This window comes from Diprion similis, chromosome 4 (genome assembly GCF_021155765.1).
Source record: "Diprion similis isolate iyDipSimi1 chromosome 4, iyDipSimi1.1, whole genome shotgun sequence".
Taxonomy (NCBI): Eukaryota; Metazoa; Arthropoda; class Insecta; order Hymenoptera; family Diprionidae; genus Diprion; species Diprion similis.
In genome coordinates, this window is record NC_060108.1 from 6,960,702 (window position 1) to 6,981,427 (window position 20,726).

The 20,726-nt window shown below is 37.7% G+C and overlaps 1 protein-coding gene and 1 long non-coding RNA gene across 4 annotated transcripts in view; one reads left to right on the plus strand and one right to left on the minus strand.

Annotated features, from left to right (window-relative positions):
- The window catches only part of LOC124405320 (lysophosphatidylcholine acyltransferase), an 87,428-nt gene extending 72,449 nt beyond the window's left edge, over window positions 1-14,979 (minus strand). For 2 of the 3 annotated variants that reach the window (XM_046880135.1, XM_046880134.1), the window contains exon 1: window positions 14,458-14,978. In XM_046880135.1, coding sequence (XP_046736091.1) covers window positions 14,458-14,583 — 126 coding nt within the window. In that variant the 5' untranslated portion in view covers window positions 14,584-14,978. Of the gene's footprint in view, window positions 1-14,457 lie in introns of all 3 variants that reach the window. The other variant, XM_046880133.1, reaches the window with a different exon arrangement.
- A 1,983-nt stretch (window positions 14,980-16,962) lies between these two features.
- LOC124405326 lies at window positions 16,963-19,249 on the plus strand. The gene is made up of 4 exons (XR_006929093.1): window positions 16,963-17,323; window positions 17,504-17,692; window positions 17,907-18,689; window positions 18,845-19,249. It is a non-coding gene; the product is annotated as an uncharacterized LOC124405326 (long non-coding RNA).
- Window positions 19,250-20,726: the final 1,477 nt, after the last annotated feature.

Below are 20,726 nucleotides of genomic sequence, written 5' to 3' on the forward strand. Positions count from 1 at the left end.
GCCTTAGACGTTGCACATCCTGAAACCCTTGTTTCATGAAATATCATTACTTAAATGACTTTTTACGGGACTATATACACCCTCAGCATATCGAATTTTACAAAAGGTTGAATTAGTCACTATCTTCGTTCGCTTTCAACACATGGGAATAAATGAGGCAGGAGTTACGTGAAACGAGTACGAAGAAGTCGTACGGATTCCCGCAGAAGCCGTTGGCTTCTTGTCGTGAGCTTTGGCCTTCGCAATAAATGCGATTCTAGTGGACATGGCCAGGGTCGGGAAAAATATTTGGCCGCCGTCAGTGAGGAGGTGACCTACTTATTGGACTGTGTACAGGATTTTGAAGCGTTTTTGGAAAGAATGTTGGTTCACATAACCACCATCGTTATGCTCCGTGTACTTGGAAGACAAGTCAAGTACCTAAATGTAGTTATAGAAAATAAGCCTACTGCTAAAGCTATACAGGATGGTTAACTATGATATAAAATAAAAATTGAAACGATATAAAAAAAAGTTTTGGACAAAATTTAACGGGTTGTTGCGTCCATCATAAAGCCACCCGTGGATTGCCCCTACTTGTTAACTCTCTTACATTTTTTATATATATATATATATATATATATATACATATATTAACGCCATAGCTCTGTCATCCTATCGACATCCAGCCTCACGCTGCTCGCTATCGCCCATAGTCAGCTAATTCCATTTTTACGGTATGGGCATTGAAAAGTCCACTTTTTGTGGCAGTTTTCGTTCCATAAAGTGACGCTTTATACAGCAGCGAACAAAGTTGCAGAATAAAGTCTTTATTCCGCAGTTTTGATGCGCAGTTCGAAGCGCGCATCCCAAACTGCCGAATAAAGTAGCTTCGTCGAACAGATCGCGACATAACCTCACTCTTCGTTTTGCTTTTCAATGCCCATACCGTAAAAAATGTTGTATGTGGCATGCCCGTAAACCGTTTTTTGGATCCGATAATTTCAGTACTCGCTTCCGGCTCACCTTCAGCTCGTCCTGAAATCTTTATCCTTGCCAAAAAAACAGGCGGTTTACGGGCATGCCACATAAATAGCTATTCTCTGCCTCCGTATTCTCACATCTTTTCTGCACTTATACGCCTTGTCTCAAAACTCACTCTTATTCCAACTCTCCACAACCTCACATGTATCACTTCTTACCTACCTCCTGCATAACCCACTTCGATTTTACTCTTCCATTAACCACCTCGCAATAAACATATAGTCGATGTTCTAAACACACTTTAAGTTATTCAACCTACATCCCAACCTCTGGTTGTCCTAGAACGTGAAAGCGAAGGCGATCCAGTCTATTCCTTACCGCTCATGAATAGACAACCTTCACAGACGTCACAGAGCTTTAAGAAGAAATAAGTATAATGCAAAGGAGAGTTCACATGTGAATTAAGCCATTTCCAAGATTTTGCGAGATAAACTTGATATAAGAGAACTGAATCTCCACCATGGCTATGATCACTTGGTCTAGTGGGATCGTTGAAAAATCTGGAGAAGTGATAAAAAAAATCTCAGACGATTTTAGAGAAGAGTTCACTAAAGTATAGTAAAAATGATGAATTACAAATGTCATACCAAAATGAATTTTAGTCTAGACGAGATTGAGTATTCGAAAAAAAGAAATTGAAATCTTAGCAATAAACATGTAGGCGCAGGAATTGTTTGGAAAATAGTCTTGGCATAAAGTACTCTGCATTTACATTTTCATCACAGCAGATTACTTTCTTTCTTTAGAATGCTTAGTACTATTAACTGGCAATGAAAGTTGTGGTATTTTAAATTAAGATCGATGATCGCCGATCGTGCCAGGCTCATTAAAAATTAAAATGAACACGCACAACCCGAACGCACTATCTTATACCGGGAATAGAAGCCTTTTGACATTCGTCAAGTTTCATACGTTTTTAGATTTTTACATCTTTCAATTAAGCCCTATATCAATACGATCAATGCACGGAGAGCCGAAATATACCAATTCTATTATTTTATACATCGTCGAAATCGTCAGTTCTATCAGAAATTTTCATCACCTTCAGTCGTCCTTTCTATATTATCTATAACACCAGTGTTAAATACGGTTGTCCATCTTAAAAGATAGTGCTTCAAGGTAGGGACAAGTTTTCCTGCAGTCAGCGCCATTTACCTTGCTTGGATTGCAATCGGTATTAAAGAGGCTAATAAGGAATTGGTACCAGGAAATTCGAATTTAGAATAGAGAATACTTGTTCACTTATTGTGAAATTATTACTAAAAGAAGGGTCATTGAATAGATGATTCAATTTGACTAGTATACATACATTTGATGTCTCATACATAATATGTTATGTATGTTTATTTCTTTTGCTTTTCGGCCCACCAGAATGAGGTTACATTTGGTTCACGCCACTGCTCTACTATGCTCAATTTCATTTATGACTTTTTCTTTTTTAATTTGCACTCTTTCACGCATTTGCACTGAAAATCACTCGTGAATTAAAGGCTCCTGATATCTCGCCTGATATACTACTATTTTTCCATAAAAAATAATTCGCTGCGATCAATTTTAAGGGTAGTTCTTCGATGATCGAAAATAAATCGGAGCAGGGGTGGTAAATCGGCGAAGTGGGAGGGCCAGCTTTATTGAGGTTGTGGATAGCATCCGCCAGGCAGCAAACAGGAGTCTGTAAACAAATTTGTTGACACTCTACAAGTCATTGATAAAAACTAGAAATGAAAGGGAACCCAGTACCGAGCCTTGTACACTCTGATCGAGGATTTGCCAAGAGGACAGTTCCTATTGCCAACACATACCGCTTGCAAATTGCCCTGCAAATAGCTGGCTATCCATTTCAAAGTACTCAGAGAATAGCCCATATTATAGAGTTTCCTGAGCAGGATAGAATGAGAGCTGATGGAATTAACAGCTTTCCGAAAATAAAAAGGAATGAGAAGAGTAACTTTACCGTTGTCAATGTCAATGCCTCTGCAATGTCCTCGGTGAGCCTCAGCAGCGACGACCGTGTATTAATTCCATGGCGGAAACCCAACTGACGAGAGTCAAGAAAGCAATGACTATCGAAAAAAACCATGATCTGATCCAAAACATCGCGCTCAAACACCACAAAAAGAATGCAGAGATTAGAGGTTAGCCGGAAATAGTTGAGAGAGGAAGGAGATTCGATCTTAGCGAGTGGCAGGACACCCACTTGCTTCCATTGGGAAGGATAAACTGCTGAGGATAGAAACGAATTGAAAAGTGTCAAAATGAATGGAAAAAAACAGAGAATGAGGATTTTTGACATCCCACTGTGATGGATCATTTACACCTTGTGATTGCGATGTGAAATGAGAGATCGCTTTCAGAGCACTTCTAGTGAGATATCGCTGAAGTAGAAACAAGATTCACTCTATAGGCCGGAGGGCAACGCATGCTTTTGAAGAATTCTTTTATTTCCTGAGTAGCCGTTTGGATTAGGCGGTTAGGCTACACTGGCAAAGTAAAATTTTCGTTCGTCTGGAGAGAAAAATTTCTGTTTATTAGAACCTGAAGCCAGTAGATCGAGATGCCCCAGACAGCCTGCCCGCATAAAATTCCAACTGAACCTCAGACATGCGTTTGCATGCAAAATCACGAGCACCTCGATAGCGTTTAAGTGAGGCAAGACTTCTGAACTTACGGTAGGCTCTATACAGCGTGCCTCTAGGGTGTCCCTTATTTAGGGTGTTAACGAATTTTTGCCGCCCCACCCTCCAAATCGATTTCAAACAATTAGAAACAATTGACTGATTTTTTCAGATTTTCACCTCAATTCTAAAATAGTCCGCTTTGTGGTCAAAGTTTCTTATGGAAATAACATGGGAAAAATTGTTTTTCTCCGAATATATTTCATTGTAAGAGTAATGATGTTAAAAAAAAAAATTTTCAACTATGAGGTTTTAGTCAACATTAGTGCCATTGTCTGAGAAAAAAATGACATAATCTTACCACGCAATTTCGACGAATTGCGCACCCTCACGATCTTACCATTTTTTTATTTAGAGGAAGTGCAATTCGTCTATATTTGCTGGTATGGTGATGTAAATTATTTTGCAGATAGTAGCATTAATGCTTACTAAAATCTCGCAGTTACAAATTTTCTTAAATATTATTTCTCTTGCAACAAAGTATATACTGAGGAAACAAATTTTTCTCATGTTATTTCCATAAGAAACTTCGATCAGAAAGCGGACTATCCCAGAGTTGAGGTAGAAATCTGAAAAAATGAGGCAATTGTTTTCGAATTACTTATCAAAGTTAATTAGGGGTGTGGGGCGGCAAAAATTCGTCAATACCCTAAATAAGGGACACCTTAGTGTCCCTAGTGTGAATGAGCCCATGCGCCTGGGAGAGAAGGGCACGCACGGAGCAAGCTGGTTTAAAGAAACCAAGTTCTTTCAGACACAGTTGAGCAATTGATTAACGGTGGCGGAAGAGAAGTAAGGGTGCCAGTCGAAGCTTTCCAGTTCAACGATGAACTCATTCGAGGAAAAATGCATGTGGACAGTAATTCAGAGGCGGCTAGTTTTTCGGCCGAGTCCATTACGTTGGTAAAGCAGATTCAGTCTACAGTGCCACTGTCGGCCGCCTGTTACGAACTGAATCTGCGTTACCGACGTGATCGACTCGGCTGAAACAGTAGCCGCCTCTGAATTAATATGCACATGTGTACGTACGGGCCCGAAAAGTCTAACTTGAAGAGGGTGGCACTGAAAGGCGAATGTTCACCGAGATAAGATCGTGCCCTGCAATGAATGGTGAGTAAGAGACTCGCTGAAGGCGCAGAAGGCATCCTCATCACTGAAAATGCATGGATCTAGAGGCGAGTGCGAAGCCTGAGTGTGATGGCTTGCGGAATACGGTACCAAATGGAGAGCTCTTGAGAAGGAGAAAACTCGGACAAACGTCCAAGTCGACGAGTCCAAGATAGGACAACCTACAGCCGCAGCGATCTGCTGGAAAAACGCAGCTGTGGATTCCACAGAGGGAAACGGAGCTCCAGAAATGATAACTTTGACCTCATGAATGGCCATCGCAACTTCTCCGAGGGCAACCCGCTCCGAAAATTGTGCATGGCGAAGGGCCTTGACTTGCCCACAAAGAGCCTGATTTTCCTGCTTCAGCTTACCGATTCTTCTGGAATTCTCATGAACCTGGTCCCGGAGTAAGGTGAGATCACTGAGTCGGGCATTAAGGTCGCCAAATGAGGCGTTAAACGGACGGTACACTTTACCCAATGTCGTAGGGCCGGCAGGAGTTGCTCTAGGACCAGGATCGAAGCCACCTGAACCAACGAAGCAGCACGAAACAGCAACTCGTCTAACAACTGCGAAAAGAATGGAATGGAGAGCCCTGAAGACTCCTCTGCAGGTTGAGAAGTTGACTGCGATGAGGCACACGACTTCAAGACTACTTTCTTGAATGCAGAGTTCCAGCAGTGAGACTTCCTTTTCACGCAGCCAGAATGATATAAGGCTTTATGACAGGTGCAGTGAGAAGCTAACTTGACCACACTGCAGTCGCAACCAAAACACATGCGGGTCGAAGCCATAGCCTCGGTCCAGAACATAACAGGTTAGTTGAATTTTTGTTTCTCAGATTATTGACCGGAATTTTTGTATTTCTTACATTTCCTTAGGTTCCTAACTAAAGTTAGGTTTAATCTACAGAGGTGAATTCGCCCAATGGAATGCTATTTGAGAACTTTCAAGGTTCACATGCAACTCGCGATACGAGTGGCCGTGTTCACCGCTTGATATTTCCCTTGATCGTTAATATTTTTCACGCATAGCACTGATTTTCATCGACTGAAACGTGACAAGTATCTTGAAAATAGGAAAGATCATCAACGCTACTTGAATATTTACCCGATTTTCAGCCATTAAAGCCTTCCTAGTCTCTTTAAGAGTCCTCATCCACATGCGGGCATGTGTCCACTTGAAACCTCATGGTTTCTAGTAATTCATTGCAAAATAGTCAAACGTCCAATGGTTTCAAATGAGTACATTTTTAAGCTTCAGTGTATCCCTTATTAATCAGGAATAATGACTAAAATTATGAACCAGAGCCTTGATATCGATTCTTCATTTAATACCGCTTTAAAACTGATTCAATTTAACTCCACAAGGGTTTATTTTGTTTGACGAACTGTTTTTCACATATCTAACGGAACAGAATTTTTTTGCTCCCAATAGTTAAAATAAATAAAATTAAATATTTATCAATACTTATGTGATAAAAAAATTGCCACAGCGGATTTTGTAGAATTATCTTTTGAATAAAAAGACTCATCGCTAAGTGAAATCGTACGAACATATTAAATTTTAAGGTCGAGTACATATTTTCTATACACAAAAGAAACATCTGATATCTAATATTAAAAGTTGTTACGCGACGTCTACGGCGTTGTGCTAAGAAAGCAAGAGTAAATCAATCATTGACAAGTCGAAAGTTCGTCACCTGAAGACATTTGTTTATTCTTAACATAGTCAACTTGATTTCTACATGAAGAATATATCGTTGACCAACCCCCTGCACAGTCTCTTCATTTTCGCGCAGAAAATATTACATGGCGACTAATTTAGAAACACATACAATTCGCAATTGTAAACAGTATTGAAGTCTTCACATCATAGTGAAACATCGATCTCCTCGACATTCCTGCATATAGCATTAATCTTTATGCTAATCTTTTCACACTTAGTCGATGATGTCCGATACTCAAACGTTTGATACAATTAGAATATTTGTTTTAAATCCTTCAGAGATAATATGTAAATGCAGGTAACAAAAAAATGTCGATCCAGAATAACTTAAATTCAAAATCAATCTCATATAATGTTTCGACCACCTAACCTTGATCGAGTGGTCATGACGATGAGCCAGTCTCTGAACTTCTCGTTTTCGAATTTGTTTGAATCCTATGAAAAACATAATTCCAAAAATAAAATGAAAATCATGATATCTTGAGAATTGATAGATGGATTTGAATGAAAATTGGTACCGTTAAGTTTTTGGGTCGCTAATCACGAATCAAAAATCAGATTTGCAGAATTTATATTTGGTGTACCTATTCAATAGGTTGAAATAAAAATAAAAGTAGTTGGATTTTGATGAAAATTAGTACTGGAAGGTTTGGTGGGTAACTGATTACGGGTTTTAGAATAGATTTGGGAAATCCAAAATGGCGAGTCCAAGATGGTGAGAAAAAATGTTTAAATTTCGGATTTTGAAGAAAATTAATAGACGGAGGTCTTCTCCGTTACCGATAACGAATCCAAAGCCAGACTTCCAAAATTTTGTAATGGTGGATCCATTATAGCGATACAAAGTAAAACAACCGTCATATTTTAATGTAATACCGTATCTGAGGGCTTTGAAATCTTTAGTTATGAATCTGAATTTGTAGCTCAAAATTCGAATTGGATATTAAGATTTTTTTATCCACTGAACTTGGAACCTGCCGTGTCAAAACGGAAAGTTCGAGGGCTGGCTCAAAGCAAGCCTAAAGCCGCCTGTGTTTTTTGAAAATGGAGAATTGGCATGTTAAAAGTATGTCGAAAGTGGATGTAACGGATTTTGATGATTTTGGTTTTTCTTAGCTTAGAACTAACTGAATTTTTGATTCTATTGATAATATGGTTTTGAGTTACCTAAATAAAAAATAATACAACCATTATCAGAACCCACACATTGTTAATGTAAGAATGCCAAAGTCAGCACAATTCTACGTATAATGCCAAGTACAATTACCCGATAAAATTTTATTTTCGCAACAAATATGCGAAGAAATCCATTTCCGAAATTACAAGAATAAATTATATAAATATGTATAAATTATAAAACAAAAAAGCTTCTCGGTATCTTTGTTTAGGATTACACGTAGAATTGCGCCGACTGCAGTGATAGTTTTACATCGGTTCTGTGCAGGCTTTGATAACAGTCAAAATAAGTTCCTTTTGACTTGGTCGGTAAAGACTGACGATAGCATCGCCTTAAAGAATTGAAGTTTGCGTATTGAAATTACCTACCTTCACTTCTCTTTCACTAACCTACTTATTAAGCCTACTAGAATCGAATGCCCCGGGCATTGATACGACGAGTGAAAGAGTGGTCGGATGCTCACCAACCGGTAATTCCTAAACACGATTAACAGACGAATATCTTGTCGCACTACTATAACAGTAAATAATTCTCACCACGACGCGAGGCACCGTGAGTCTGACCAAGAATTCACCAATTCCAATTGATAAATGAGAGAAATGAGTAGGTATGAGTTACCTGCTACACGCGTAAAAGCCTACTTACGTTTGTATATATTACCGAAGTGTAAAGGGGAAGTAACTGGTATCTCACTCTACCCTAATTGTATCCACCTACTTGAGGCAATCATTGTCCTGCGAAGATGGATTCATTTTTCTTACGTTACTTTTGCAGTACGTGATGTTGAACATTTTCATAAGCCTCAGATGCAAAGTGAGCATTTGTCCAACTTTTATAGTCAAGATGTTATTGTATACTTGAAAAAAAAATTCTCGATTTCTTATCTTCTGCGTAGTACCTGCTGCAGGAGCAGGAATATGGAGGATGGATTGTTAAACAAATTAAGTTTCTTAGCATAAACAAATCCACATCTTGTAGATGCCATTTGTTTCATTGATCCCAGTCAGCGAATATAATTCGACCAACCACAAATACTTCTGTTGAATCAAATGTATGTATCAGTCGAAACAAAAACAAAGCTATTTCCATACGAATAGTCCAATGAATCCTTCTACAGTCACGAATAGGCTAATAAATTTAGCTACTTTTGAATATTTTGTTGGTCGAAAAAAACCAGAAATGTCCAACATATAAAGCAGCTGAGAAAACATGAAGGTAATGAAATCCAAGTTTTCAGTGACATAAACGAAACATTTATGTCAAATAAATATTTTGTTAATTGCGAACATTTCATTCGTTAACTGAACCATTTCATCAGCTTCTGCACTGCTTTGAAATTGTTAAAATACTGATAAAGTCCTTGCATTCTTGTACTAAATCTCTTCATGTCACTTGCCAATAGCCTCGTATCACTGTGACAAGTACATCTGGTCATCTAAAAATAAGTGAACAAAAGTTAACCCGGAGTCTATGCGATAGTTTGGCGGAGTGGATACAGATGTGCGACTAGGTAGGATGATTTGTATTTGCGAGCAGTCCCCCCGGTTCGAATCCCCAACAAAATCATGCGGCGTCTAATCGGACAGTAAAGTTGCGTTTTATCCGACCTGCGAACAATTATAAGTTATTTGAGTTACCTACTGAAAAATCTACCAACTGCCGTAGTTGGGCTGAAAATTTCAATTTCATTTTTGATCAAAACACTCCATTGATTGAAACACTACAATGAACCGAATGTCCAGTTGCTTGTACTTGACTGTGATTTTTTTTACTAAATATTCAGTTCCGTTGACTGAGATTTTTTCAAACCAACAGATCATGATATCGCATCGATCAAACATTTGTTGGATCAAAAAGTAGGATATTCAAATTGACATAATGATTTTCATATCAACTATCTGGTATAGGTGGAAGAACTTGATATTTTGTCAGCTGTACATCCTCATATTTGTGTGAAGTAATAATTTAATCAACAGAAGTATTTTTCGGTTAGTTAGTGCAACTTATAAATTGTTTTAATAACCAAATATTCGTTTCGTCGCCCGTGAACGTCGCATTCGGTTGATCGAAACAATCCTTTTTTGATTCAACGACTTTTCTCTCTCAGTGTACATGTGGAACCGATTTATGATCATCCAACATGATCTTCCATTCAACGACCACCCTAATGTACATATGTACAAAAGTTACATATGTAAAAAAAAGAAGTATTTTTCAATTTAGAACATTGAATCAGTTTGATCAGTTCGGTACAGGTTTTCAGTTCAACGAGGTCCTAACAACCAGTAAATATTTGACTAACATGAAATTATCGCAATACTCATGAACACAATATGCATAATATTATTCAAAAAGAATGAAAACAATATCGCATTTACACTAAATTTCCGGGTTGCAGCTGTACAAAACTCATTTTTATTTTATACCCGGAACTATGTTTTTCAGTGACGCTAAAATACGAAAGTATTTAATGACTGTGAAAATTGAGAGGAAGGTTACAGCAGTGTAGAGTAAGTACAACTAAAAATGTCTCTCGGTTTACGTGACATATTGGGGCTAGGTTCATAAATATCTAATCATGCAAAAGTACATACGAGGGCAAAGCAAGCGAGTACTTACCAATTAAAAGATACCATATGCTTACGCCTACGAGCTGTCACTCGTGAGAAAATTTTCTGCGAAAGCTACAGAAGAAATATGGCATTTGGGGTCAGAGTTGAAATACGGCCAGACCTGCCATACCTGCATTATTGTGCCAACTAAAAATGTTGTTTTTGTTGTGATTTCAAGTGAACTCGTCCTGATTTTTCATTTTAGTCCCTATATTTTTGTTGATTAATTATAATAGATGAATATAAGTAGATCTAGTTATTTACGTATTTCGTCCGCAAGCTACCATATTTCTACTGCATACACGGCGGGAAAGGATTATTTGAGTCAAGTGATATTCGTTTGATTCAACTAAATGCTATAGTCTCATGCGGCGAACACAATACTTATTTAATTCAACAAAAAATACTTTTGTCGGGCAAAATACTTGTGACAACTTAATATAGAATTGAATCGAACCTTCGAATGATAGTGCTGACTGCCAATTTATTCAAGCTAACATAGTGTTTGCTTGTAGTATTGTGAATTTTGTATCAAGAGAATGTACGATTAAAATGACTAAGAATTTCATTGAAGATACCTCAATCGTTTTATTTTGAAAATATGAAATTGTTCTATCGAAACCAATTAAGTTTCATTTAATCCATTTTTTGTTGGTTCAAGAGTTCAATGTCTGAAACGGGTAACGACATTTGCTGTTACAAAAATCATTTGCATTAACGGATCGTTCTTGTTATTCGAGCTCACGAAACTTATTTTTCGAATGACATGTTTTATAGTGCTGTTGATTTTAAATTTTGTAGGATTTCCCCGATATGTAATGGGTAAACCCCGTAAACCTATTGACGTATATGTAGGAAGTATAAATTGAACATGTATCAATACTTTTTGTTTATTTGTGGTCAATATCAATATCGATGATTCAAAACTTGGTGTTGTGCTTTCTTCGGTCGTAACAAGCCTGACGACTTTACCTTACGTCGCGCGTATTCGTCTTTTTAGTTGGCCACCCTGTTTTAGACCTACCTCTGAAGCTACTTCCGTAGCGCGAAAGTTCACCGCCTAGTGGCCGTTTATAGAACTAGTATACCGAGGTTTACAATGAATATAATCTCTACATGGTTCGAAGCATGCGCTGTTTCTTTTACCACGTAAGCAAGTTAATGCAACTGATTTGACGAGTTACACCAAACAAGCTCCGGTCAGATCAACAGAAAAAAAATTGTTTCTGACAAGAAACATGCGACATGGAGGAACAATATATACCTAAACTTGAAATGAAATGATATTTAGCTGACTCAATTCTGGAAACACATCAAAAGGTTGACTTGAATCAATTCTTCACTCGATCGCGACAAGAAAGACTTTTGTTGAATCAAGGAATTCGCTTGAGTGAATCGCTTTGTCAAACTAACTAGATCGAAATTGTTAAATTTGAGTCATTGTATTTGGAGAAAATAAGGGATACTAAATTAAAGTCAATGGACGCTAGCCATATAGATTTTTTTTGGTTCGAGAATTCCTTTCCCTCCGTCTAGTTTTTAGGGCAAATTTTCCCCGTCGCAACGGCTTTTGCAGTAGAAAGCTCAAGACGTAATTCCATTTAATCATTTTTTGTAATTGTCTCCCTACGTCTAGAAATTAAAAAAAAATAAAAACCATGGTAACTTGAAAACGATAATGACAATAACATCATGAAGACGATGATATCAATAATATTTCTCCCTTATGAAGCGCTAGATCGGTTCAATGTTTATATTGCCGCACCACTAACAGGAATAATTTCAAATTTACAGAAGTAGCATTAATTCAGTACACACAGAGATCGTTAATATTCCCGTGTGATGCATTATAGACAAGGGGATTTATGGTATTTTCAAGAGTTTCAAGGATAAAATTTTTTTAAAGTGCAAAACACGGAATTATGTCTTACCGAGAATTTCAGGCGATGAATGTTTTATCGTTTATTGCATATGGTTTAATTTGCACGCTACAGTTTTTTGACCGACAAATCAACTAAATCCTGCTTTGTCTAAAATGGAGCTTAGGATGGCTCAAAAGAAACTATATTTTTTTTCGGTCTCGCATAAAAATATGTTAATTTAACATGTTTTAAAAATGCACACAAGAATCAGATTGATTAAGAAATTTCAAGGGGTTGCGCATGATTTTTTTTAAATTTCCTAAATGTTTAAAAACTGATTTTTTTTTAAATTTTTCTCGTCATAAATATCGTCGTCTATATGAATATGCTTTACGGGCGAATTTTAAAACTAATTCTGAAGAATCTTTTCCTTAAATTTGGTGAAATATGGTGACATGTATCGGGGTGTCAAAGACATGTCAGAAAATGTGGCGAAATGTAAACTAATCCGGTGAGATATTTGAAGGTGATCAGGATATGTACGGAGATGTAATGAAATATGGTGGAATGTGGTGCGATGTTGTGAGGTGTTATGAGACCTGGGAGATTTTTATAAAAAAAAGATTTCGTGTGCACATTTTCGTCTCGCGATTAACTCTTGTTCAGGTCTGTTGAATAATGACTGTAAGAGAACGGCATGTAAAACAGCAACGCTACGGACTTTTAAGTTGACAGTACATGTGTTGGCTACACATGTGCTATAATAATTCTGTACATTTTTTTTTGTTTGTTTTAAAACTGATAATGAGTAGTCAATTGAAGATGTGTCCCAAAATTTTTGGCAAAACCGAATTATCGATGGCATCATTCTATTTCTAATTTTGAAGAGGTTTTTTTTCGCAAGCATCACATATTTATTCCGAATTCCATTTACAGAACAAGTGTTTTTTACCATCACTGAAAGTTGACGAAATTTAAACTATATTTGTCAGAGTCAGTTAGAAAATATAAATTAATATATTCAAAAGTTGTAAGAGCCGCAACGAGTACTTGCAGTATTTTTACAAAATTTGAAATCAACTTTTTGAACCACGTTACAACTGAGTTTCGATTTTGATTCGCTTGCAAGGAAGCTTGTTAATAAATTGTCGTAGTTCTTACCCTATCACTTTATATCATAAGAATTAATCAACAATTTCCTTTTTTGAAGCCTCAGACAATACTGTCGTGAAAACTCGTATACCTACAATGTTGGAGGTGTACAGTGTTGAATTTATGTGACTGTGGGGTATTACACAAGTACAGAACTATCGGTGTAATATAGGTAAGTAAGGTGTCAGTCATTGACATCAACGTCGAGTGGTGTTAATTTTTCAACCGATAGATGTGTGAAATATTGTGCCCGGAGACTTCGATAATAGTGGTATTGGCATCCTATAGAGAGATTCCTGCAACTCCACATGCAATCATGCAGTACGTATTCCCGGCACTGGAATCTTTGTAAATGTGTTCTTAGATTCCGTTTGGACCGCCAACACGTCTTTTCGGAGAAACCTGCGACCCTAATGACGGAGTGACAACACTCAAAACGGTTGTAAAAGTCTTTCCCGAAAATCGCCTGTAACATGTTAACAAACGAGGAAGAGTATACGAATGATGATAAATCAAGTTCTTTCAAAATTTGCATGATTTATCATTAAACTGGGGCTCGGCGTGACACAGTGCCTAGTGCCGCGGTAGAGTTTCTAATACTTAAAAGAGAACCCGCATGATCTGCACGTAGGAATTAGGGAGAGTAGAAAGCACGCGTGTCGTTTCTGCGTTCCTTGTGTCGGCCGCGCTCTCACAACTCGAATCTAGGAAGCAAAAATTTCTGTACGCATACAGATAATGCGTAACTAAATTTCTTATTTCGGATAATTAACGATTAATTGTACTGAATTCGGGTGTATAGCTAATAAATCGAATACTTCAACTTCCTCCAGAGTGATTAGATGGGTTGAGTCGATTGAATGAGACATTCTATACACACGTGTATGTAGCACGCTCAGATGCATTCTTGGCGGTTTTTGGGTACAACGACCGCGCGGGCTGCAATTTGCGCACGCTGCACATCTATAACGACCGTTACCAGCAACCCGAATCGGTTCTTCGACATGCAATTGTTTCCTTTCCCGTTTCTCCTTTTCTTCTTTTCCACCTTCTTCTCTCCTTTGAGGAAATTTCTGTGTTTCCACTAGTTCTTATCTATCATCTATAAATGGTCTAACCTTGAGCTTGTCGTAGGTTGTGTCAAGTTCAAGGCGATGTACGAAGGGGTTCAGAATGTCGGCTGACACAGATGGTGAATCCGAGGTTTGATGAACCTTCCCGTTCATCCTCTCCGTCGTCTCCATCCTGGTGCGTTTCTCTCCAACGACACGGGTTTATCAAACACTGTTTCGTCCGATTCTAAGTGTATATTAAGAAACAGGAAATATATATCGAGATGGTAATAAGTAAAATTGAGAAAAAACTCGCACTAAATCAATGTGTCCTAAATTCGAACGGAAGTATAAAAAGAAAGTAAAGAGTCCGAGCACCTCGGCTTAAAAACAATTTTTAAACATCGTTTAGGTCCGAATTATGGTTCAAGCACCTGAACTACAACTGTCAAATCGGACAGGTAAAATTACGCAGAATGCAATGTATGGTGAAATTTTGCGTCCGGCGCGCACTCGCGGCCGATTTGTATCGCCTCTTTCCACTTACTGATGTATAGTGTAACTATGTTACAGCTGAGCGACGCGGCAGCATTGACCGAGTGGTGCAGCCTTCGAGTTTTCTTCTGCGCTGAATATAGACGGCGCCACCGTACAGGGTATAACTCTATTTCAGTGGGCCGACATGCCTATAGAAGCCAGTGTTGCCAATTTGCCATACGTACGGTAAATACCGTAAATGTGCTACGATAATTCTAGGCGGGGTTAAAATGCCGAATTTGAAGAGTTTCGAAAGCGCTTAATTCCGAACTATTTTATAGCGAAACTTGGCGTAAAGAAATCGAAACTTTTCGCAAACAACAAAGTTTCGAATGGTCGGAAATCCGGCAGCTCAAAGTTTCGAAATGCAAGAGTCCGAACTCAAGTTCCGATACAGCAAAATTCCGAAAAATTAAGTTTCAACAGAGTAAAGTTCCGAAAGTTAAAATATACTCACACAGCGTAGTTTACTTGACGAGTGGAAGCAAAAAAACAATAGAAAAAAACGAAAATTTGATTTACCAGGATTCCAAACATACAAATATCGAAACTCCAAAGCAGAGCAAGATCAAAGTGACGAAATTTCAATGAACCAGAAATTCACAGACGTGAAAATCTTCGATCATTCGGAATTTCGATGTTTCAGATTTTTAAATTTTCCCATTTTCGCACTTTTGAAACTTTGACTTTTCGGAATTACGCCCTTTCGGAATTTGGAGCGTCGAGTTTCCGTCCATTCGATACTTTGATCTGATGTTTCGTCAAAATTTGATTTCTTCACTTTAAGTTTCGCCACTAAAAAATTCGAAACTCGGCGCTTTCAGAACTTTTCAAATTCGGAATTTCAACCCCGCCCCGATAATTTTAAGGGTCGTATGACTCACGATTATCGTACAATAAATTACGATAATCATACGGTAATTATAAGCACGTGCTACTCTTTTTTACGTTAGCCTTAGAGCATATAGTAGATGGAGGGAGCCTTCTGGCCGAAAAGTGTGACGGCAGAGAGGGAATGAGTAGCTTGAGAACCTGTCTTTTTCTAAACCAGGAGCGTAGCGTGGTAAATTTAGTTTAGTGATAGGCACCTACCTAAATTTTTTTTATGAAATTTATTATTATTGTATATCTTATATAATATGTTATGTACATTTCAATGTAATATACATAATATATTTACACTGAAGAATTGATCACAATTGTAACAAAAAAGGATAATTTTCTTTCGAAAGAAAACTTGCTTTCCGAATTTAGGATTTGGATTGAATTTTTGGGTTTAAAGAAATCATTGATGTCCTAATGCACTAACTGTGACAAAAGAATAATAGTTTTATTCATATAATGACACTTTGACAATAGCTTTTTAAACTGTACACTTAACTTAGTACCTCACTTTACTTTAACTTGACACTAAGCACTCAGAATAAATATATTTCCAGTACTTGTGTTCATACAAAACTTAATATCATTGATAATTGAGAATTTTACAAACTATGCATTTCAGAACCATTCTGAAATTTGGTTACTAACGCGATTGTTAATGTTTCATTAATAGTGCACGCTTTGGAATGCTTCCTGCTTCATTCTTAGCTCTAAGGCCTCACTACATGGGCACATCGGGCACTACACCCTTACCGTACTGCTTGGTACAGCTCTGACGTAGTCACGTGGCTGATTTGAACTGGCCAATCACGTTTTGTAAGAGAGAGATAGGTTCTCATGCTACTATATCTATCCTTGGTAACATCGCCACTTATGGGCCAGGATAGGACAGGCTCCCTCCATCTACTATATGCTCTAAGACGTTAGCTAACGGTGAAGGTAACAGAACTCGCTACAGAGACAAATGTGGCGTGCGGATAACCGTTCTCTTAATGCTGATCTTTTTCTCTTCTGACCTCGTGACTGTCGCCGATGAGTTGTCGATCGTCGGTAACGTCGATGGTTATATAACCATCACCGACGAGTCCCGGGACTCGGGTGCGTGCCTCGTGTCCACTGTTTGTCTTTGTATGCAATCGAGATGATCGAGATCTGGCTCGTGTCCGTATCTTAGGTATCTGCTCAAACATCAAACAAAAACAAGTCACAACCCGTGTAGATGAGCAGTGAACTGGCAAGTTTGGGTTTGACAACACGGGTGATAGAATTTTGATTGTGTGTTTTTTTTTTCTTTTGAACAAGTTTGTCCTTTATTATTCTTTTGCTACAGCGTTGATAAATATTGCTACCCGAACCCAGACACACACAAGGTAATAATTTCACTACCAGTCATGACTGCCGTCTGTGATTGCCAACCGTGCTGATTTTATAGTCATAGTTACTGTTCCGCATGTTTGTATTTAGTTCTGACTTCTTACTGCAACCGCACTTGGATTGGAATTTATAATTTCCTGTCAGTATAAAATCGACGCTGTTACGCCCATTCGATTCGCTCTCTCGTCTGTGTCTTTTGCTTTCATAGAAGAATAAAAGAGACGGTGATATATTAAACGTGTCGGTGTAGCCAATACCTTTTCGAAATTCCGACGAGATTAATAATTTAACCAACTTGAGAAGCTCTATTATTTTACAGGCATCATTTTTACGCTCTTAGCTATGGGTAGTAAAACATCAGAATCGGATGTATCCAGTAACGAGGATGGCAAAAAGTCCTGGAGCCGGAAGACTTTAACCAAAACAAAGCAATCTATGCAGAAGTATCGGCATCAGTGGGAAAGATAACCGATTGTGGCTTTACCCAGCTATTTCAAGTCACTTTAAGGTAAAATGCAAATTGTGTGATATTAAGATCAAATCCGAGCTTTCTGTGATACAAAGACATAGGAAAACTGCAAACCATATCAGATTTTGTGCTCATGTCCGTACCGAGGTACAGAAAACAATCATAAAATTCATCGCGTCAGTAGACAATAAAGTACAGAAAGCTGAGATTGAATTGTATAATTTTTTGACCACCCATAATCTTTCATTTTTAGTCATGGACCATTTGAGTGATATCTTGAAGATATGTTTTACGGATTCAAAAATAGCACAGTTACTAAAACTCGAGAGGGTCAAAGCTGCAGTCACTGAAAATGTGATCGGCAAAACACAAAAGGAAGAACTAATTGAAAAACTCAAGCATACTTTTCTTCAATTACGAGTACCTCAATGAAAGATTCAGATGCATAATCTGTTCATGAAATTACATTGTCTGTTTCTTCAGTGGGCATTGCCGCTATTCGCAAATCTGAATAAATATTTTCAATCGGAATGAGTTGTTACGAAAATGCATGTGAGCATGGTATTGGCATAAAAAGATTTGCTAGGCTGTTACATGAAGAGAAGTTATCTAGCCAAAATGCCATTGCAGGATGTTAACCCAGCTGCCACCGAAGAATCCATCCCGATCGCAAGTCTCTACATGGATGTCGGCGTAATGAAACAAATGGGAGTCGAAGAAATTCGATGTTATCCTGATCTCATCAACAACAATCGAAACGAGATGCATAAATTTTCTTAGCACCAGATGCATCCAAATAAAAAAAACATATGACTTTAATGATCCCGTATTTACTTCAATTACTGTTCTCACTCCTGAAACAGCTTTGTCGTTGACAGAAAGGCATGTAATTCCTTTAACGACGAAGATGTCGAGAGTCTGCCCTGTCGGAGATGCACAGCTCCAGAGGCTGGATGACGAGTGGTGACAGATGCCTCTCATAAAATTTCGAGACAACATAGCGGTAAAGACCGAAGCTGATATCTTTTGGGACAAAGTGAGTATTTCATGATTTTGAATTTTGGTAAAAACGGAAAAGTTATAAATTATATAGCAATGAATAACCTATAAAAAATATGGAAAATAAATAATCCTGTAATAGTAAATTCTAGAGTGGATTGTCATTAGACCATTTGTCTAATATTTTTCCAGGTTAGCAAGTACAAAGATTAAATGGGCGAGCCATATCTCAAGGGTCTTCCATCACTTTTGCTTGAGGCGGTATCCATCTCGTATTCAAATGCTCAATGCAAACGAATCTTTAGCAAGGTCAATCTGATCAAAACAAAGACATGTAATCGTTTGGTTACGACAACGACAACTGGGATTTTGTTAAGTAGCGAGTACGTGAGGGTTCGGCTGCAGGAGCACTGCCGTAAGAATTTCATACCAACAAAAGCAACGGAGAGTCGAATGACAGCAAATCTATACTTACACAACTCTCGCAAAACTAGAACAACTAGTGTAACCACTAAAGATGATAATTATTCTTTCATTATTAGCGGTGTTAATGAACCTAGTTTTTAAACCAAATATTAAGAAAAAACTGGATATAAATGAGAGATTGATACAACGAATATATCTTATTCAAGAACAAAAAAATATAATTATAGTTCTAACGTACGTAATCAAAAATAAAAATGAATACATATACATCTACTGTTTAAGGCCCCGCGGACCTGGCATGTCATATATATATTTCGTGATGTCAGAAGCGGGGAAATTGGGTGAAAACGCCTATACGAATCCTGCGATAACGAGAGTATGAATCTTACTCGGAAGTATTTTAAATCGTAGCTTGAATAATAGTGTACGTGTGAATCTCAGTCACTGCTCAGGCAAATCGCTGATAATGTTTATAATAAAGAATGATGAAGTGAATAAAATCACGCGACACAAACATGGCCGATCGGAGCTACCGCATGTTGAATATTCACTGATTGCACTGTGCCACAATTTCTTTCACCCTCGCCAGGGAGATTCACACGTACAAAAGGACACACGTTATCCGGGAAAACTTATACTATCAGTTATTTTTTTGTAAACATGGCTCGATTCGTATACGCGTTTTTCATGTGACAGCAGCCCGTTTATGGTCCACAAGAAGTATGTTTCGATCTGTAACTGACATCATTGGTTGGATCTAACAGAACAAGCCAATGAAATCAGCGGCCTTAGTTCACCGTTCAACGTTCAGAGGCGCTGCACGTATTTATGACGTCACGATTTGATATTTTCAAGTCACTTCAGCGGCACCTTAAGAACGTTAGATATCAAATAACAAGAAGTTCAAGTGGGTGATTGAAACTAGTGCAAATAAAAGAAGTTCCTATCTAATAGGCACAGACATTACATTATATTCATGAGTTATGACCGACGTTCATCAGTCTCGATTCCGGTCGTTTTGAGTTTGATTTGTATACTGACGCTTACTGTTTTAAATTTTATGCGTCGTTGATATTCATTGGCTCGCTGAGTATTGAGTGTGATACACCGTGAATTTTCATTGCAATGGATTTTGGGGTTCGATAAGGACGATTAACTTCGTTTTATTGGTTAAACCAGATGTGGATTTCTGTTTCTTTTTTTTTTTTTGCCGTGAATAAACTAAAATTTGAATCAAGTCTACGATAAAAAACAATTTAAAAAATAAGATTACTGATTATAAGTTCACGTTACTGTCAATTGGTAAGAAAGCAGCGTAACAGAATTATCTTCAAAATACGCTGAAAATCTTCAATTTCTCCGTCCACAATTATTTATTAAATTTTTTACAAAAATAAGATGACATTGTATGATATTTTTCAATAAAGTAAAGCTTGTATCACTTGTACGGTAATTTTTTTTTGGGTTGGTACGAGATTTTCATGCACTGCACATCTGGCAACACTGATAGAAGCCTAAGCCATTGTTGATTGTGTGCAAGGCCAAATCGTGTCATGTTGAGGTTGGTAATGTTGTCATAACGATCACGCTGAGAAAAAACCGTTATATCGCAAGTTTGGAACAGTTTGAAATTTAGTAAACTGTAATA